At 39.3% G+C, this 22,069-nt stretch overlaps 1 protein-coding gene across 3 annotated transcripts in view; it reads left to right on the plus strand.

The window, feature by feature from the left end:
* The window catches only part of slc12a5a (solute carrier family 12 member 5a), a 213,597-nt gene extending 192,385 nt beyond the window's left edge, over positions 1-21,212 (plus strand). For all 3 annotated transcript variants that reach the window (XM_062997491.1, XM_062997492.1, XM_062997493.1), the window contains 16 exons: positions 1,837-1,894; positions 2,011-2,185; positions 3,479-3,597; positions 3,682-3,780; positions 5,304-5,423; positions 5,708-5,812; positions 6,908-7,076; positions 7,825-8,020; positions 9,235-9,404; positions 13,153-13,284; positions 13,459-13,566; positions 14,343-14,468; positions 16,876-17,063; positions 19,187-19,201; positions 19,953-20,086; positions 20,879-21,212. In XM_062997491.1, the coding sequence (XP_062853561.1) occupies positions 1,837-1,894; positions 2,011-2,185; positions 3,479-3,597; positions 3,682-3,780; positions 5,304-5,423; positions 5,708-5,812; positions 6,908-7,076; positions 7,825-8,020; positions 9,235-9,404; positions 13,153-13,284; positions 13,459-13,566; positions 14,343-14,468; positions 16,876-17,063; positions 19,187-19,201; positions 19,953-20,086; positions 20,879-20,970 (2,006 nt within the window). In that variant the 3' untranslated portion in view covers positions 20,971-21,212. The remainder of the gene's footprint in view (positions 1-1,836; positions 1,895-2,010; positions 2,186-3,478; positions 3,598-3,681; positions 3,781-5,303; positions 5,424-5,707; positions 5,813-6,907; positions 7,077-7,824; positions 8,021-9,234; positions 9,405-13,152; positions 13,285-13,458; positions 13,567-14,342; positions 14,469-16,875; positions 17,064-19,186; positions 19,202-19,952; positions 20,087-20,878) is intronic.
* The last annotated feature ends 857 nt before the right edge of the window (positions 21,213-22,069 follow it).

Genomic DNA, 22,069 nt, shown 5'->3' on the forward strand with positions numbered 1-22,069 from the left:
CTCTTAGGGTGTCCCTCCGTACACGCAGCTAGGCTGCACTGCACTCGTCAAAGTGTAGGTGATAAGATGCATACCGCATGCTGCCCACGTGTCGGAGGGGGCATGGGCTAACTTCATTTTCCTCAATCAAAGCAGGGATTGGCATTGGTGGAGAGGAAGCATGATGCAATGGGGCAATTGGACATGCTAAAAAGGGAGAAAATGCATAAAGAAAATATAAAAAAAAAAAGATCAGAATTGTCCAGACTATGGTATTTTCTGCGGTTCTTTATGGATGTAAAGGCTGAACAACAATAAAGTGATATAGAACAAATATCGATAAAGCCTTTGAGGGTACCTTGGATGGCAAAGAAAAGAAAGAAATGTATCCTCAACCGAATCAAATTCAGCCTCTTAGTCAAAGCCCAAATTAACAAACTGAAGCTCACTTATTTTGGTCATTAAAGAAAGAACCAGTTCATTAAAAAATACAATTATGCTTGATAGAGTTAAAGGTAAAATGGGACGAGGACAGCGACAAGATGAATAAATACAGTTATAGGAATATGACCAGCAATGGATGAATAGATACAAATAAAGAAATAATGATCAAGCCAAACAGAAGACAGGATGTTCTAGAGAAACACTATCTGCATGGTCACCAGGAATCAGGAATCAACTTGAAGGCATTTAATAATAATAATTATCAATTAGCCACATCAAGCGCCAAGTGTGGTTCATTTCACATGTGTAACTATGTGGTGGATACAAAAATCGACTATTTAATTACAAGCACTGAGAAGTGAGAGGACTTTGCATTGAATTGGAGTAGAATCGACATAACAAAGCTGAAGCTCATATTAGCAAGCAACAATGAGTCATTCCTTCAACTGTCACTGACAAATACCAAACAACAGCACATTTTTGTACAATATAAACAACAAAAAAATATTTATTAAAAATGCTAAAGTGCCGCTCAGGTGGCGCAGCGGTAAAGCATACGCTGTTCACCAGAGCTGAGATCTCAAATACATCGTATCGAATCTCAGCTCTGCCTGCCGGCTGAGGCTGAGCGGCCACATGAACAACGATTGGTCTGTTGTTCAGATAGGGGCGGGATTAAGCCGGATGGTGACTCTCTCTCGATTACGACCTCTACTGGCTGGCTGGTGGCGCCTGCACGGAGATGGGAAAGGGGTGCGGTAGAGGGTGTGGCTCTCCGTACACAGCACTGTACTGCACTGCACTCATCAAGTGTAGGTGAGAAGATGTTCGATTGCTGTGCACGTGTCGGAGGGGGCATGGAGCAGCCTAGTCCTCCCCAATCAGGAGCAGGCACCAGCATTGGTGCGCTAAAGTGGGAGAACAAGGGGGAAAAAATTATTATAAGCTGTTATACTTCAACTTGACTGAAATACTGAATGTATTATTCATTTTAAAAAATTATATTGAGGATTGACTTAAATATGTATTTGTTCTTTCACTTGAGTCTATCTATTTCCTCAGCTGCTCCTATTAGGGGTCACTGGCGGATCGTGATCCGCATTATTGATTTGGCACAGTTTTTACGCCGGATGCCCTTCCTGACACAACCCTCCCTATTCATCTGGGCTTGGGACCGGCACTACAATGCACTGGTTTATGCATCCTAGCAGCTAGGTACCTATAGGACAATTCAGTGTCTCCAATTAGCCTGGCTGCATGTTTTTGGACTGTGGGAGGAAACCGGAGTACCCGGAGGAAACCCATGCAGACACGGGGAGAACATCAATAACATTAATACTGCATGAGCTAACTTCCTTTGATGTGTTTATTAAGTAGAAACTGAGGTGGTTGATTTCTATAACTCTGTCTCAGACATGTCCTCAGTAGTGCTGTTTGGTTGCTGCATTGAGGGAACGGTACTGAGGGATAAGTAAGATTCAGTCAATGTTTATTTCTCATACAATTTAAAGTATTTTGGTGGTTTTTTTTAGAACGAATATATTTTTAAGATGTTGATAATGGTTTATATGGTTGTGTGTTCTGCAGGTTTGGTGAGGCAGTAAGAGGGAATTTAGTGATAGGAACACTGGCGTGGCCATCTCCCTGGGTCATCGTCTTTGGTTCCTTCTTCTCTACTTGTGGGGCGGGGCTTCAGAGTTTGACAGGAGCTCCACGGCTTATGCAGGCCATAGCCAGGGATGGGATAGTGCCGTTTCTAAGAGTGAGTCTTTTATACACACACAAACATACAAAAATAAATACATACAGCAAATGATCTTAGAGTGAATTCACATATTTTTTCTGCATTCTCTTACAGTTATTTGTCACTGCCAGTCCCTAAAACTGATGCTGCACTAGAATATTATTGCCAGTCCTGATGCAATAGCTTGCAATGTGGGCAAGAGCTGGTGGTCAAATAAATAGAATAAATGACAGCTGCATAAAAATATTATCAATAAATCCTGTAAAATGGCCATAGGAAATATTTAGGAATAATGTACAATAATTGAATTAATTGGCCTTGAACCTTTTTAGGTTTGCAGCAAGGTTTTCTAGTTTAAATCACGTAAATTGAATGTGTATAAAAATGAGTCCAACCATTTGCTTATTAAATAAACAGTTGCAGAAATTATTAGAGCATTGTCGCCTCACAGCAAGAAGGTCCTGGGTTTGATCCACAGGTGGGGCGGTCTGGGTCCTTTCTGTGCAGAGTTTGCATATTCTCCCTGTGTCTGCATGGGTTTTCTCCGGGAGCTCCGGTTTCCTCCCACAGTCCAAAAACATGCAGTCAGGTTAATTGGAGACTCTGAATTGCCCTATAGGTGAATGGGTGTGTGTATGTTTGTGTGTGTGTGTGTGTATGTGTGTCTGCCCTGTAATGGACTGGCCCCCCAGTGACTCTAATTGGATAAGCAGTTAAGAAAGTGAGTGAGTAAGAAATTGTTAAATCATTAAATAACACTGTCACGACATGCCATGCATGATTCTTCACCTTTAAGGTGACATTGCTACGTGTGGATTATGCTTGTGGGTGAGAAATAAATACCAAAATATTTTTTTGCAGTGTAGGAGTGGGTGGCACCAGACTCAAAAAAGTTTCAGGCAGACCTTTAGCCTGTTTTATGCCCCAATAAGAGCAGATTCCACCACTCTTAGTTCTTTCAATTACATAAAACATTTTTATTGATGCATAAATAGGTCTTTTTTGATGCCTAATGTATCTAAACAATCAAGCAGTTCTGTTATTATAGGCACATATGATACCCACTAAAAGAAGCACATACCCACAACAAGTTTAAACCTACCCAGATATAGCAAGCTGAAGCCTAACGATTAGGGTACTGGACTAGTAATCAGAAAGTCACTGGTTAAAGCCCCACCACTGCCAGGTTGCTCAGACTGTAACTGTAAAGTCACTTTGGATAGAAGTGTCTGCTAAATGCCAAAAATGTCAATGTAAACAACATTTCTTCTTGTTCATTTCTTGTTTATAATTTATGCATGTGTTCAATAGGTATTCGGCCACGGCAAGGCAAACGGTGAACCCACATGGGCTCTGCTCTTGACTGCCTGTATCTGTGAGATTGGGATCCTCATCGCCTCTCTGGACTCTGTTGCACCTATCCTCTCAATGTAAACACTCTGATTCAAATTAAACAATGCATTATTATTTATTATCATAATCACATTTTAAAATAAATCTCTTTATTTTTGCAGGTTTTTCCTGATGTGCTACATGTTTGTGAACCTGGCCTGTGCTGTACAGACCCTACTACGGACCCCTAACTGGAGACCCCGCTTCAAATTCTACCACTGGTGTGTATAGCACACACCAGCGCGCAGGGCAGTTGTAGCCTCGAGGTTAAGGTACTGGATTAGTAGTCGAAAGTAATCGAAAGGTCACTGGTTCAAGCCCCATCACTGCCAGCTTGAGCAAGGCCCTTAATCCTCAATTGCTTAGACTGTATACTGTCACAGTACTGTAAGTTGCTTTGGACAAATGCATCTGCTAAATGCTGAAAATGTAAATGTAAATTTAGCACACAACAGTGTATTGCATTGTGGAAAAGGAAAACTTTAAGGCACAAGGTAGCTGTATTGTGGATTAGAGTGGATCAGTGTTTGAAACTTCTACCCCTCATGTCTAAAAAAGCCAGACAGTGTATTTCAAAGCCAGACATTTTTAAGGTGAATAAATATGATTCAATTCTGAGGTGGGACAAAATAGCACATTGCACAAAAGCATGATAGTTAAAATAGCAAGTTGGTAAAATGCTCTATAAACAAGCGAGCATCAAGTTACATTAAATTGCTGCAACGTCCAGCTCCACAACCAATCTTCCATGGAATCAGGGCAATTAGGATGTTAACAGCAGGTAAACTTTAATGATTAAAAGCTGTTTATTGCAAACATGAGACCAAAGGTGCTACTTTCTCAAAAAGAGCAATGTATTTTTAAAATGGCACATCATAGCTACACAGTCGAGTCACATTATTATGACCACCCGCTAATATCCAGAGTAACCGCCGTGAGCAGCACAGACAGCAGCTAGACAACCTGGGAGTGACTCAATCCTGGTAGGTTGTCACAGGTATCTAGAGCCATTCTGACTGCAGCTGCTGGAGGGTGCGTGGGGGAGGATCCATAGAGCAAACACACCAATTGAGGTAATCCCACAGATGCTCAGTTGAGTTCAAGTCTGGGGAATTAGGGGACCAGGGTAGTACTTGGAAGTCTTGGTCATGCTCTTCCAACCAATGTCGGACATTTCTAGCCGTGTGACTTGTCGCATTGTCTTGCTAAAAGATCCCATCCACCCCAGGAAAGCAACGAGGAATATACTGTATGTGCAGACAGCCTGTCACACACCTTATATACCCACCAAGCCAGCTTACGAAACATGAATTCCTTCATGAGCTCCGCGCTGCCGCCGTCGAAAGTATGAAGTGGTCATAATAGTGGGACTTGACTGTGTATATTCATGTCACATACTAATAGTGCTGTCACAAAGTATTTGGGTCCAACCCGTCACATCAGGAACTACTGCCTGGATGATAATGGAATGGCTCTTATTGTTCACGAATTATTTTTGATGAATTTGATTTGATTTGAAGTTGATGTTTAAATTCCCAGTGGTTTATTTTTTCAATTTATTGACAAATTATTTTTATTAAGACATCAGAAGTTTTGTGTTTTGAAATGTTGGGCTTTTTTTTATTGAATTATTTTGTTTTTTGCAAGGAAGTATGGTAGTACTTAATTAGAATAACATGACATAACATCCAGACATAAATCAAAAAAATGTTAAATATATCTCTCTCTTTCTCTGTTTCTGCAGGACTCTGTCTTTTCTGGGTATGAGTCTGTGTCTCTCGCTTATGTTCATCTGCTCTTGGTACTATGCCATCATTGCCATGGCAATCGCCGGCTGTATCTACAAGTATATCGAGTTCCGGGGGTGAGTGGAAAACCAACGGGATGGTGGGGAAAAAGAACAGATTGGTTTTTTGGCACTTGGCGTGTCACTGATTCTGTTCCAGTCTAATCCTCCCAGTCAGAACTTGATCCAGGATTTGATTTATCTTGTGCCTTTCTTTTTAAACTCGGCGAGTGTCAAGCTATTTGATGACCTAAGACCGAAAAACGAGGAAGGCTTGGAAATGGTTCAGGGACAGGATTACATCTTTTAGTGTGTATCTGTATGGGGGGGGGCTAATTTAGGTTGTTTTGGGTTGTTGACAGAGCGGAGAAGGAGTGGGGTGATGGCATACGGGGACTGTCCTTGAGTGCAGCACGCTTCGCCCTTATGAGACTGGAGGAGGGACCACCACACACCAAGAACTGGAGGTGAAAACTAGACAGCAAAATGACAAACACACATTTAGATACACAAATGACCTGTAAGTGAATGTATCAAGTGACCACACTTGCTCTTGTACACTAAGATAGCATTAAGTGACCACACTTGCTCTTGTACACTAAGATAGCATTAAGTGACCACACTTGCTCTTGTTCCCCAAGATAGCATTAAGTGACCACACTTGCTCTTGTACACTAGGATAGCATTAAGTGACCACACTTGCTCTTGTACACTAAGATAGCATTAAGTGACCACACTTGCTCTTGTTCCCCAAGATAGCATTAAGTGACCACACTTGCTCTTGTTCCTCAAGATAGCATTAAGTGACCACACTTGCTCTTGTACACTAGGATAGCATTAAGTGACCACACTTGCTCTTGTACACTAAGATAGCATTAAGTGACCACACTTGCTCTTGTTCCCCAAGATAGCATTAAGTGACCACACTTGCTCTTGTACACTAGGATAGCATTAAGTGACCACACTTGCTCTTGTACACTAAGATAGCATTAAGTGACCACACTTGCTCTTGTTCCCCAAGATAGCATTAAGTGACCACACTTGCTCTTGTTCCCCAAGATAGCATTAAGTGACCACACTTGCTCTTGTACACTAAGATAACATTAAGTGACCACACTTGCTCTTGTACACTAGGATAGCATTAAGTGACCACACTTGCTCTTGTACACTAGGATAGCATTAAGTGACCACACTTGCTCTTGTACACTAAGATAGCATTAAGTGACCACACTTGCTTTTGTATTCTAAGATAGCATTAAGTGACCACACTTGCTTTTGTAGTCTAAGATAGCATTAAGTGACCACACTTACTCTTGTATGTAGAATACATAATACATACAGGACCTTTGCCAGACCTTTATTGTGCTCAGCAGTCCACTGTTACAAAATGCAAACTGTTAAAAGCTAGCCTTTAGAGAAATAACAGGTGTGGTGCCGATATGATGGTGTTTAATATGAGAACAGCCATCACATTCATGAATTCATGCTTCAGTGCCATCAGTCCTTTAAGCTAGACATAATTAACACTCATAAGACTCTTTCTGTCTCTCTCTCTTTCTTAGGCCTCAGATTCTGGTGCTGGTCAGTGTAGATGCAGAGCAGAATGTCGAGCAGCCACGTCTGCTGTCACTTACCAGTCAGCTAAAGGCAGGAAAAGGACTTACCATTGTGGGCACTGCACTGGCCGGCACATTTCTGGACAACCATCCTCAGGCCCAACAAGCTGAACAGGTAGGGTCTGTTTCAAACTACATACAATGCATGACTGGCTGCAATTTATACTTAACTTATACTAAAACAACTATAAATAACTTTTTTCTATGACTTCCTCTTTGAATTATATTTGAATTTACTAGTTTCTCATGTTCAAGACCAACTGTAATATTTTATCCACTAGATTTACTTCAATTCATCTTTATTTTCATTATACAATACAGGGTTGTACAGTATAATGAAACACTGTCAGGCAGAGATACAAAATACAACAGTGCAAAAACAATAGGGGAGAAAGGATGAGGGAGAGGGGAAAAGGTGCATACATAAAAGGTGCTTAGACAAGGTGCATAAACAAAGACAAATGTGCATTGACAAGGTACAAGACAAAGGTGCATCACTGACAAGGTGTATTGACAGGTCTGAGGCAGCGTCAGCAGCTTAACCCTAGAGTGTCAGTTAAAGTGCATGTGCAATGGTACAGTCCTATGGTGAAGTTTAGTGTGAGTGATAGTGACAGTCAGTATTGTGTATGTTTATGTTGCTCTAATTGTATCCATTGATCATATTGCTGGCCATCCTCATACTCTTTTACCCTTAAATGTTGAACTATTTATAGTGCTAAATGTGCTGTTGACAGATCTCGGGGAGCCGAAATGAGCACATAATGGAGTGGAAGTAGCAATTAAAACAGTTACATTATGTACATACATGAACACCTTTACTTTATCCATAGTCTACAACTTTGTCCTTCTCATTCTCACAGTCTCTAAGGAAGCTGATGGAGGCTGAGAAAGTGAAAGGCTTCAGTCAGGTGGTGGTCTCATCCAACATTCGCGATGCCACCTCTCACCTGGTGCAGGTTAGTGGACTAGGAGGCCTCCAGCACAACACTGTGCTCCTTAGCTGGCCACGTAACTGGAAACAAGTAGAGGACCACGAGCACTGGAGGAACTTCATCGGTGAGTCCAGCTCAAATGGTCAGACTACACTTTCTATTAGGTAAATGTTAACTGCTAAATAAAAAGGGCTCGAATAATCTGAATTGAATCACCTCTGCAGTATTGCAAAGAATTAAAGTGAGAGATTAATTATCCTGATATTTGGTCCATAATCTTAGTTTGCTTAGTCCACTATCCAAAACTCTTTGTTTTTATCGCATATTAAAATACTATTAAAGCTTTACTTATTACGGTGGCTCAATGGGTAGCACTGTTGGCTCACAGCAAGAAGGTCCTGGGTTCGATCCCCAGGTGGGGCAGTCCAGGTCCTTTCTGTGTGAAGTTTACATGTTCTCCCCGTGTCTGCATGGGTTTCCTCTGGGAGCTCCAGTTTCCTCCCACAGTCAAAAGACATGCAAGTGAGGTGAATTGGAGACACAAAATTGTCCATAACTGTGTATGACATTAAACTTGTGAACTGATGAATCTTGTGTAACGAGTAACTACCGTTTCTGTCATGAATGTAACCTAAAGTGTAAAACATGATGTTAAAATCCTAATAAACAAACATTACTTATTTAATTCTAATTTAATAATTTCTGAAAGGTATCCTCTGGGTAATCCATTTTCCCCCACCTCACAAATGCATGCAAAAGGTAGTTTGCTGTTCTAAATTGCCACTAGGTATGAATGAGTAAATACATTGTAGGTGTGTGGTGCTTTGTGATAGATTGATGCCCTGTCTAGTGGGTATTCCTTCATTGTTCCAAAAAGGTCCCCAGCATATAAGGGTGCTGCCAGACCCACTAAAAGGATAAACAAATTACATTAGTGTTTATTGTTTAAAATATTGTAATAAATATAATATAAAATATTAAAAAATCAACCTTCTCTTCATAAATTACTTTCATAGATACCTATGCAGTAAAGGGCAAAACAAGACTAGATATTTATCATACAGTATATATACAGTATATATATATATTAAGTTTAATAGATAGTTTAATTTGTGCATTTCTTTGTGAATAAAAAAAGTAAAAATATTACTTAAAAAAAGAACTCAAATGATAATTGATAGGTGGATTTGAGGCTGTACTAAAAGTAAGTAAATTAATAAGTTGTAGACATTAATATATATCAATTTAAACACTTGTTAAAGTTGTACATTTTAAACTGCACATAAAACACAATGTGAAATTGACCACTTGTAAAAAAATATCATCACCACTTTGTAGAGCTGGTGAGAGAGACCACAGCTGCGAGTAAAGCTCTGCTGGTGGCTAAGAACACTGCAGCATTCCCATCCAACAGTGAGCGCTTCACTGAAGGACATATCGACGTCTGGTGGATCGTTCATGATGGTGGCATGCTTATGCTCCTGCCATTCCTCCTGCGTCAGCACAAGGTAAGTCCTCTTTATATTTTTTAGTTTGAATTTGCGTAATTTGCACAAAAACATGTGTAAAATGGATTTTTACAAAGTATTACCACATATGGAGGACCACAGTAATCTTTTTGTATTCCTCTACCACTTGGGCCGGTGCCTTGACCTAACAGTAGGGGTATTGCTGCTGCAGCAAGAAGGTAATTTCCTTCTTCAGACCGTTTGACCGTTTCAAGGTCAAAATTGAACTTGAAACATGCTGAGGCAATATAGACCTCTGTGTTACCCAAGCACCCTGAATGGTTTGCACATAAACTCCTGTTTAACACTTAGGCCTAGTTATATACCAGAAGTGGTGCGAGTAACCAAAACTTACTTCAGTAAAATTACAGGTTTTGCTAAATCGTAATTAAAATCATTTATTTAAATAGGTACATGAGTAAGAGCAATATCACAGTAATAACTGTGTGTCTACTTTAAATTTGCACTCCCATCCTCCCAGCATAACTTTTAACATAAACAAAATGTAGACACATTTAAATAACAGCGAAAGCAACACAGACAGTTGGGAAACTAGTGCAATACAGCCACCCTAAATGTTTGTCTGTAGCTATGCTGGGTCAAAACCATACATATATACTCCAACCAGGTATAACATTATGACCACTGACAGGTGAAGTGAATAACACTGATTATCTCTTTGTCACGGCATCTGTTAGTAGGTGGGATATATTAGGCAGCAAGTGAACATTTTATCCTCAAAGTTAATGTGTTAGAAGCAGGAAAAATGGGCGAGCGTAAGGATTTGAGCAAGTTTGACAAGGGCCAAATTGTGATGGCTAGACGACTGGGTCAGAGCATCTCCAAAACCTGCAGTGGTCACTATCTATCTAAAGTGGTCCAAGGAAGGAACAGTGGTAAACCGGCGACAGGGTCATGGGCAGCCAAGGCTCATTGATGCATGTGGGGTGTGAAGGCTGGCCCGTGTGGCAGATGAGCTACTGTAGCTGAAATTGCTGAAGTTAATGCTGGTTCTGATAGAAAGGTGTCACAGTGCATCACAGTTGCAGGGCTGTTTTGGCAGCAAAAGCGGGACCAACACAATATTAGGAAGGTGGTCATAATATTATGCCTGATCTGTGTACGTTAATAATTTAGTGATGTAAAGTTATATTATGTAACTTATGCAATCACTTCATTATTAATTATAAATACTAAAGCTAATGACCTTTCAATGCTTATATAAATAGTGCTAGTTTGACTGTTTGGAACCATGTGTAGAAGCTGTATGGCTAGAGCATTATGCCCAGTGTTACACATGTTTAATCCACACAGCTCCAGTAGCATACAGCAGAGACAAATTATTAACAATATATTATATTACACATAATTTTGATTTACTCCCTGTCTGTAGGCTAAACAACAAAGTAGACACTGCAAGAACCCTGTGGCTCCCAGCTTAACTTAATTTAAAAAGCTCTGCTCACAAAAATGTTGTCCCTCAGAGAACCCGTTTACCTAAAGCTTTAAGTCTTTCTTAAAGCTACATCATCCTAGAAGATTTACTGTCAGGATTTACTTTGGCTCCTACACAGAGGTCAAAAATCTGGCACCTTAATGCTCAGGCAGAAGCAGGGGCATCTTTAGGCTTTACGCCCATTGTGCTGCAAAACACGTTGACCATAAAAAGTTTTACCTATGTTTCAGCAGCTTCTAAAACATGGAAGACCTGTTTTTGTTGGTTATTGCATTTTATACAACAGGTAGTTCCGACCTTACAATCTGATTGGTTGAGAAGCGTTCTAGCCGTGCTGATATTCGTGACAACAGCACGGTCTTTTCACACCACAATGGTATTACTCCGCTGACGCGTTGCCATTAACGACAAGCTTCATGCACACAAACGCGCACGCAGGCGACACAGACTTTTTTTCCCGGTCACGTTTTAAATCCGTTATCTGATATACAATCTAGCGCACTGTGTAGGGAACATAACCATTTGTCTAATTCACTATCTAGTGCTCTATGTAGGGAACATATATCCATGATCTGATACACAATCTAGTGCACTTTGTAGGGAAAATTAATGTGTTTGTAACGTGAACAGTTAGCTTAATAGCCCTGTTAGCAGTATCTAGTAGTTCTGTTTTCACCTATATCCTTTGGTGTGTGCGAGAGGTTTTTTTATTTCTTTTTTTTCCCTTCGGAAGTTCTTGACTTTTTCTTCTTGTTGTTCTTACCTCCCTGAAATGAGTTTTTGCAACTTGGGATGTCTGCTTTGTAGTGTTAAACTTTATATTCGTTGTGGAACTACTTTTTGGCGGAAGGTATTGTCAATATTAAAGCATATTTATTATGAAATTCAGGGCTTCTTTGATTTATTTTCTTTCTTTATTTTGTAAAAACTGTTGTATAAAAGCAATAGAACACTTGAGGTCATGTGTTATCGCATTTTATAGTTTTTTAGTACAACCCCAAATCAGAAAAAATTGGGACGGCATGGAAAAAGCAAATAATTAAAAAACACAGAGTTTCTTATATTTACTTTGACTTTTATTTCTTTGCAGATAGTATAAACCTGAGATATTTCATGTTTTGTCTGCTCAACTTCCATTCCTGCATTTCAGGCCTGCAACACATTCCAAAAAAAGTTGGGACAGTAAAACTTTTACCACTTTGTAATGTTGCCGTTCCTTTTCACCACACTTAAAAGACATTTTGGCACCAAGGAGACCAAGTGATTTAGTGTTTCAGCTTTTATTTTGTCCCATTCTTTCTGCAAATCTGTCTTAAGATGTGCAACAGTACGGTGTTGTCGCTGTCGCATTTTTCATTTCAAAATTCTCTATTTTGGACAGGTCAGGACTGCAGGCAGGCCAGTCCAGTACCCGTACCCTCTTCTTCTGCAGCCATGCCTTTGTAATGTGTGCAGCATGTGCTTTTGCATTGTCTTGTTGAAAAATGCATGAACGTCCCTGGAAAAGATGATGTCTTGAAGGCAGCATATGTTGCTCTAAGATCTCAATGTACTTTTCTGCATTAATGCTGCCATAACAGAAGTGTTAATGACCTTTGCCAAGGGCACTGACACAGACCCATACCATGACAGACCTTGGCTTTTGGACTTGTTGCTGATAACAGTCTGTTGAAAAGTCTTTTCGTCTTTGGTCCGGAGCACATGGCGCCCATTTTTTCCAAAAAAGACCTGGGATTCTGATTCATCGGACCACAATACACGTTTCCACTGTGTGATCCATCCTAGATGCCTCCGAGCCCAGAGTTGTGTTGTTGGCCTGAAATGCAGAAATGGATGTTTATTAATAAATGAAATGAAGTTGAGCAGATAAAACATGAAATATCTCAGGTTCATCCTGTCTGTGATTAAATAAAAGTCAAAGTAAATGTAAGGAACAATGCATTTTTACTTTATTTGCATTTTCCATACTGTCCCACTGTCACTTTTCTGATTTAGGGTTATATTATATTATATTAATAGGGTATATTAGATTAATAATGTATACTTGAAAACCCACAATAAATATAGTAAATAAACCTACATATGTAACTTTGTAAAAGTATGATTCAATTAATCAGCCACAGAAAAAGAACAGATACAGAATCCTCTCATAAAATGCTGCTATAATATACATGTTAAAAATTTATGTAACCTTTTGACTTTGTCTACATATACTTTATATTTTACCTCAAACCATAATAGAAATGTTGATGTTTTATGGTGTGTGTATTTGTGTGTTGTATTGTTCTGAAGGTGTGGAGGAAGTGCAAGATGCGCATCTTCACTGTGGCACAGATGGATGACAACTCTATTCAGATGAAGAAGGACCTGACCACCTTCCTCTACCACCTGCGTATAGATGCTGCAGTGGAAGTTGTGGAGATGGTGAGGATCACAGATAGAGAAGATTTTGCTTTCCCTCTGTGTCCATTTCTACCCATTTTTCTCTTTTACATTTATTCTGGCTTTGGTGTTTTTGTGGCGTATTTAAAAATGTTTGGCCTTTTTAGATTTGTGAGCAGGTTTCTCAATTTTCTCTTAATCTCCTTCTGTCTGTAGCACGATGGCGACATATCAGCCTACACCTATGAGAAAACCCTGATTATGGAGCAGCGTTCTGAGATCCTCAAGCAGATCAATCTCACCAAGACAGAGCGTGAGCGGGAGGCAAGCCAACACACACACACACACACACGCACATTTAAAGCTGACAAGACCATAAGTCCTAGGTAAATACATTTTTCTGCTATAATGTCTCTCAGCATATCAATGGTCCTGTCAGTACTACTGTCATTACTGGATAAAGCACTGCCTTAAGCTAAGTGCTAATGAAGTAAAACAGAACATCATTCTGCTGTGGTTTTAAGCTGTTTACACATTAATACTGTTCTCTTATTCCAACCAACAGTAGAATTTTATTCTAATAATAAAATGTTTTAGTTCTGTCGGGTCCAGAGGTCCAAATCTGTTGAGTTTGCTATTAAGAACTGCTTTTTATTATATGACTTTAAATAATACAAATAAAGCTCACATAATTAAAGTCTTAATTCATCATGTTTGTTTTTTTATGCCTTTCATACAAAGGATTTAGAAAATATTCAGACCCCCTGACCTTTGCACACATTGTTTTGTGGATTCAATGTTAACTACATTAAATAATTGCCGTCTTACCCTCAGTCTGCACATGATGACCATTATGACAACCCAGCTTCCTTCTTATTTGCTTCCTGTATGAGTAGACTTTGGTTCGGACTTGGACAAACCATTATAAAAACACAAGTTAGATTGGCTGCTCTAAACTGCCCCTAGACTGGGAGTTTTCCAAGTGGTTGGACCCATTATGACGCTAATCATAATGAAGTATGTAAAAAATGTTGGTGCAAACATGGTGTTGCATGTTGCTGAATTATATTGTGAATGAATCTTAAATGTCTTTCTTGCAGATCCAAAGCATCACTGATAGTTCACGTGGTTCAATTCGCCGCAAGAACCCTGCATCTGCTAAAACCCAGCTGAGTGTGACTGAGGAACCAGTAGCCAGCAGCAAGGAGGACAAACCAGAGGAGGAGGTAACAATGAAATATCACATTTGTTACTATAATACATAATAATAATGATGCCCTCAATCATCAGACATCTGTTGGACTTCCTTCCTACATAAAGTGGTAGAAAAGTAGGGAAAAACTACTTTTGTTGTTGTTGTTTTATTTGGTGCCATTAAATGAAGCAATGTGGTAATGAAAGGCTACTAGGATGACTGAACACCAAGTTAATTCCCAACACAAGTGCAGTGGCTCAACAGAATTAGAACAAAAGGTAGCCATACAATCTAAAATTCAGTCACAATCACAGTGTGAAAGAAAAATCTTATTGCTTGAGGTGGGATTTAAAATGACGCTCACACTGGCCAAAACAGAGACAATAAATCTAACCGCTCAGGGTGGAATTTGACACGATGCTGTAGAGAGTCAGAGAGAACAGAGAGAACCTGATCGTTAAGCAAGAAATAAAGGAAACAAAGAAGCAAAATAACTAAAGCCAAGAGGTGAGAGCGCTAGAAGGAACTGTGACTAAAGATTACACACTAGCTGCTTGGCTCACTCAGTGGACAGTAAGCACTAGGGCAATGATAGCCTACAGAGGATTGGGGTCCCTGCTGAGTCTGGTTCCTCTCAAGGTTTCATCCTGTAATTTTAAGGGAGTTTTAACTTTCCACTGTCACCCTCGGCTTGCCTAACAGGGTTTTTGATCTGTCAGTCCTGGATTCTGTAAAGTTGCTTTGAGACAATGCCTATTGTAAAAAGTACTATACAAATGAATTTGACTTAACTAGTGGTTAAGGTACCGCCAAGTTGCCACTTCCGCCAAGTTGCCTCTGTTATGCTCTTAATCCTCAATCGCTGATTATCAAAGAATATAACAAAGGTGAATATAAAATGTAAAATAAAATATAACTCCAAGAGATTAAAGAGCTCTCTCGATAAACATGACAAACGCAACACCAGCCATGCTGTCCAGTTACGTCTGTAGGTAGACGCCTGACCAGCAGATAGCCCTGATAGATACCCTGGATCCCAGCATAGTGGCCACACGAGCATCCAGTGTATACATTTAAAGTGAATATACTACAAATATATGAAATAACAAAAGAAAATATATAAATGCTTGTTTTTCCACACTGAACCATATATAGTAATATACCAAAACTGTACATGCACTGCATGGCCAAAAGTTTGCTAAATCTATTGCACAAGATTTTTGAAGTCATAAAGTAAACATTAATATTGTTATTTTAGTGCCTACAAAAACTTATTGGGTGCCCAGGTGGCGCAGCGGGATATTCCGCTCGCACACCAGCGCCGAGATTCTGAAACCCCGGTTTGAATCTCGGCTCCGCTAAACGATCAGCTGGGCGCCATCTAGCGGGCACAACTGGCAGTGCCTGCAGCAGACACAAATTGGCCACCATGTCTGCTGGGTGGGGATATGACCGGACCAAGTGGATGGGGTCTTCAAATGCTGTGCACAGACCCTGGTTAGCAGACAGAGGTGCCTGTGCAGAAGCATGGGCGTAAAGAAGGGGTCCACTAGGACTGCATGTATATCAGGAATCCACAGCAATGGAAGACAAATGGACTATGCTAAATCGGGAGAAAAAGGGAGAAAAAGCATAAATAAAATAGAAAACAAAATTAAAAACAGTATTTACAGCATAGCAGCGTAGCTAGAGAACACAGTAATTTTCTGGAGAATATTGTGCTCCTAACTTTGTGTCAACAGTTGGAAAAACAAACACAGTTTATGGAAGATCAAACACCTTTAGAATGAGAAATGGCTATTCTCAGCTAGGACTTATCACTGACTATTAGTGCTCAACCTCTTTAAAGATTTTGTCGCAAAAAGAAGAACAACCGCTGCATTCATGTTCTAAAAATGGTTAAAAAAAAATACTAAAAAGTTTAGGAGTAGAGACTGTAATAGCAGCAAAGATAGACCAACTCATATTGGTCTCTATTGTCTTGGAAGGAGATCTTTAAGTACATATGGTTGTGGTGTTTGTGTTTTAGCTGTCCACAAATTTCTGGCCCTTTGGTGTATAATAAATGTATTTGGTTAAAAAATGTATAATTGCTGTTGATTATCATTGTGCTTTTTTAACATCTGTTTTAGGGTGGCACTATTAGTATATTGTTTACACTTTGGTTGCCATGTTCTTGGCAGACTTGTGGCTGTACCACCATTACTCATTGGTGAAAATATCACTTTATTGTTCTTTTTTTTTACACACAACCACACACATATACAGAGAGAGACAAACACACACTGAACACATTGACGTTAGATCAGTAATTTCCTTAGTCATAACAGCTCTCTCTTTTTCATCTTTGCCCTCACTTATCCATGCCTGTAAACTGCCCTATATATGCCCTACCCTGCCCTGCCTCTCAGCGTATCAATGTATCCCAACCTGTGCAGGAGCAGCTCATTCATGATAAAAGCACCAACCCACCGACTCCCGCCACCCCTCAGAGTCCTGCTCCTGAGGCCATCACTCCCAGCACAGCTGTCCAGATGACCTGGACTGAGGCCAAGTGTGATGGAGAACCGCCCAATCCAGTAGCTGGTACACCTAGCGCTATCAAAGATCTCTTCAATATGAAGCCGTGAGTGTCAACACACTGTTCTTTTTTTTTTTTTTTTCCTAATGATTAAAGAAGGTTTTACAGATGAAAATCCAGTCAGACTGTGATAAAAGCAGATGATTACCTACCAGTGGCAGCTGCTGGTCTTTCAAAGAGGGGAAGCTCATTGTCGGCTTACATCATAAAATTTGTCAATTTATTTATACATAAATTCTGCCCTCCATTCCTTTTCAAGAAAATGGCCTGTGATCCTATCGTACCAAGTAGGCGTCTTTTCCAGGGACTTGACCAGTGTCCTGAAACAAATACTATGAGTGTGTTTTATTTACATAATGAACAATGGAAATGGTCAAGTAATTTCACCAAGTAAATACCAAGAAATGGGTTGCAGTTTGTCTTTCGACTTCACTCGCAAAATCCGCGATGGGACTGAAGCTCCCAGTGATTAAGTGACGTGTAGATCTCAAAATAGCTGTCAATCAAAACGGGATTCAGCCTTTCGACTGATCCTCCAATCATCTTGCAGAAGCTCAGCGTCCAGACCCGCCCACAGCTCCATTCACCCCCAGACATGCTCAGTGTCCGGGGGCGGGGCAAAATCATGGCATTTATCCAATGACCGGGGAGTTTTGAAGCAATGAAAAAAAACGTTCCATGCAGCCCCATAGAAGTGAATAGACGCTCAGCTTCTACGGGCAAATGCATTGACGCTATGGGAGTTAACAAAATCGAGTCAGTCGATTTGTGATAAGTAGCTGATTCTGAACGAACTCCTCTTCGAGATGAACGTGTTCTAACGCATTTGTAGTCAATGAAATGTTAACACAACTGTACATATTTGACCATTTAATTTTTGACATTTTAGGAGAAGCTGAGCTTCCCCTGCAGTCTTAGAGAAATCGCCACTGTTACCTACGTACAGTATGTTCAGTGCTCAGAAAATGGCTTCTTGGCCAGTGTAGTTGATTCTGTGGTGTAGTGCTACAGCACCATCTGCTGGACAAATAGTACATTTCGAACTGAAAATGGTGTTTAAAAAAACACCAAAATTCTAAAACATTAATTAAAATTAAATTAATTTAATGTTAGCATTAATTAGTCTGATTGTAGAAGTTGTGTTTGAAGTCAGGTTTATCATCAACGTGTAAAAGTCTTTTTTGGATAGTGAGAAGTTAATGTAGGGTTTTGATTAATTAAAGCTATACACTATCTGTCATGTAATAGCAAAAACAGAACATTACACAACATTGCAAGCACAAATTACATTAAATGATAATTAAAGCAGGATAATTAAGCTTAAAAGCCATTTTTAGCCAGTCATATATGACATTTTAGATATTACAAAGCCCCAGAACACATGCAGATTGTTAATGTAGCTGCTAGCTGCCAGCCTGTTTGCTGTGTGCACAAGTTACCTACATTACATAAAACATTATAAAGTTTATTATAGTATTTTTTAACTCATATGGATACTGTTAATGCACTTTAAAAAATCAATAATGCCAGTTAGGACTGAAACTCCACTTGCTTTTACTTTTAGTGTGACTTAGTTTATACAAGGTTTAGCTAACTCGCTAGTTCTCAGCATACACATACATATTATAGAAGTTAAAATATTTAAAAATATAGTAATGTTTATTTTAATATCATTCGTTTCTCATAGTTATCAATACCAGATTGTGTTAGCAGTTAGTATCCACCCTGCTAACTTAATTAGTGTACAGCATCAATAGTTTTAGCTGTATTTAAAATTACATACTGTGTATTACATAGTATTCAAGTACTGTATTGTCAATACTATTGGTAGTGCAGTAATTTGACATACATTTAAATCAATTCATATTGGATTTGGTGTATGGTTTTTTAAGCAATTTCGGAAGTCCCAATTTGCATAATCATGCTACTTATAGACCATGATTTGATAAGAGTGAAGAGTGAAGAGATGTTCTCATCCAGAAAAAAAAAAACACTTTTAATGTTCTACTTCAGTCTTTATTTGTTTGTAAAAGGTTAATCATTAAAGTTAGGCAGCCATAAAGAGGTTTGATTGTTTGCTATAAGATGGGTAAAGGTGTCTTGATAAGATAAGTCATATCTTAAACACATCTGTTATAATATTGTATTGTCTGTTTGCCTTGCTGCAGAGAGTGGGAAAATCTGTGAGTATTCTACTTTTACCATATACACATATAGATTTAGACACATTATCAGGTACATCTGATAAAAAAAAATCCAGGACATTTGCCACTTATTTGAACACTTCAGACCTCCTTTAATTATCTCTTAATAACTAACATCTGGAATGTTTTTTAGGCAAAGATTTTTTTTTTTAGTTTTTATGAAAGATTTTTAATAATACAATTTTTGTTTTTATCTAAAAATAACAGATTCCTTACACAAATCTCATTAAGGATATTTATTATTATTTCATTTATTTATTTCTTTTTAGGCCTTGGGCATTTTCCCCTATTCTCCCAATCCAGTAATTCCAATTCTTCTGCCAACTGCAAAATGCCATACCACATACGGAGAGTGACACTATGCCCCCTGTTAATCATCCACCAGTCATGCAGGCCACTCAACCAGAGTGCAGAAATCTTGTTTCTGCAGCAGCAATTAGGAGAAACTTTGTCAACCTTTCCTCACTAGGCTGATGGCACCACTGAAAAACTTGAGAGCTTGAGCTTTCTGGATTGGTTGGCTAGTAGATGAATTCTGCATTTAAAAATGGTTACATTTTAACACAAGCATTTATTTTAAAAATAATTCTAAGAAAAAGTATGTTAGCCCACCTGTTAACCAGCCAGAAACTAGTATTTGTGTGCCCATAGTATAAGAGGCCATAGTGATATATCACAATATGTACTGATGATAATTTCTGATTCTTGTTCTGTATTCCTAATTTTTCAGCAATCAGTCCAACTTAAGGCGTATGCACACTGCTCTCAGACTTAATGGTGAAATAATAAAGAAATCCGGGGAGGCCAAGCTGGTCCTGCTCAACATGCCTGGACCTCCCAAAAATAGGACTGGGGATGAGAACTGTATCCTTTAATTACACTTAGTATGTAAAGCATATATTGTTTACTAATTAATAAGGGTTGTAATTATTCATTCATAAGGGTTGCGGTGGTTACAATTCACAGAGCGAGAGGTAGGAAACACCCCGGACAGGTCAACAGTCTATCACAGGGGTTGTAATTGACATAACTATATGCATGGTTACCATCGCTAGTTGTTGCTATAGTAGCAATGCAGTAAGGACATGAAACAATGGCAAGAACAGGAAACTGAGTCCAAATATAACAGCAAAACACATACAAAAACTTAGATTTCTAAAACCTCAGTTTTTGTCCCTTATCATAAATAAAATTTGGCAAAAGTGACGTCATAGTTTGGGGCAGTTCTGCTACTTTAGGACCTGCAGAGCTTGAAATAGAAACATGGACAGGACCTGGAAATAATTGAAAATAGTATATATTTTACACAAAAATGTGAAAGTAGCAGCTCATCAGCTGAATCAAAATGGATGATGCAACAAGACAATCAGTCAAAACCAGCATGTCAGTCAACAAGAGAATGGTTTTAAAAGAAGACATTTGTGTTTTCCAGTGAAAATAGTCCAAGCAGTTATGGAAAATGTAGCTGTTATTGATTTAGGCAGACTGGGTTTGTCTATTATTATGGCAAGAGGATCAGACCATGTTGTATTTATATAATTTATACTAAAATCAAGCACTTACACAGGGTTCACAAACATTGTTCTTGTTTGATTTGGGATGTACATGTATGTGCTTACATAAATCTGCAATGGTTTCTTAACCTCACACCCACAGACATGGAATTTCTTGAAGTCCTAACTGAGGGTCTCAACCGGGTCCTCCTTGTGCGTGGTGGAGGCCGTGAGGTCATCACCATCTACTCTTGAAAGAACAGCTGCATCACCCTGCCCCACCCCTTCAACATTGTACCCTCCTCATAGCCAACCTCAAACCACTCCTGTACCACATCTAAGCAATATCCCAGTGTTCCCTGAGGTAACCCTACCTCATCTTGATATGGAGACATCATGGGCCATGTTACTACCCCCTTCCTGTTTCTAACTAGCCCTCAATAATGCCCATTTTACTAATTCTCCAGTGAGTTCTATCATTGCCACCCAATCCTTCATATGGCCGAATCATTCAGTGTTTATACTAATCAGATGATCTGTGATTTTGGAAGTTCAGTGTTACGAATGATACAAGGGACACTATTGATGTCAGTAAGTTTTTTGCTGCATTCCTGCATTCCCTGTACACCTATTATCCAATCAGGAGATGTTTGAAAGTTGGGAAAAGAGGATAGCTGGTGAGCAATGTCCGTTCCTCTTAGGGCTTTATTTATTCATACTTAGTTATTTGTTTACAAAAAACGGAACTTGCCAGGAGGACAACAGCTGTCAGGCAAGCTGAAATCACTCAGTAATCACATCACTGTGATGGAAAGATGAATTTTGGGATGGACTCGGATGGATAAGTTGATAGAGATGGCAGTGGACCATTTCTCCCACATTGTAGGCTGATTTTCCAGATGCCTCATCTGGCATGAAGAGGGCTGACAGCCATGTAAATACTGTTGTGCTATGACGTTTCAGACCGATGCAGCCGTGCTTGCCAGCCAACTGGCATGGCTTGGAGAAATTCAAAGTGAAAAAATTAGATGTCTGGATTGCACTAAAAAGTGATTTGTTTTCTTGGCACAGTTCTGTTATTTGATTTGTTTGTATGTGTCTAATCATTCTTTCTGTATGCCACATCTTTTCACATCTCCTGGTCGGACGTGGCTAGCTATTCCCTGCCAACCACAGTATGTGCCAACACATGAGTGGGAAGCTCTGTGACTTGTCAAAATAGCAAATAAGAAGAAAAAAATGAGCCGTATACCAGTGATCAGTGTTATTTGAGAGAAGTAACAGAGGAAACTTTACAAAATACTGTATATTTAAGGAAATAAGTGGATGAAATTGCAGATTTCTGAGGCACAGA

The sequence above is a fragment of the Trichomycterus rosablanca genome, chromosome 6, assembly GCF_030014385.1.
Source record: "Trichomycterus rosablanca isolate fTriRos1 chromosome 6, fTriRos1.hap1, whole genome shotgun sequence".
In the NCBI taxonomy this organism is placed as follows: Eukaryota; Metazoa; Chordata; class Actinopteri; order Siluriformes; family Trichomycteridae; genus Trichomycterus; species Trichomycterus rosablanca.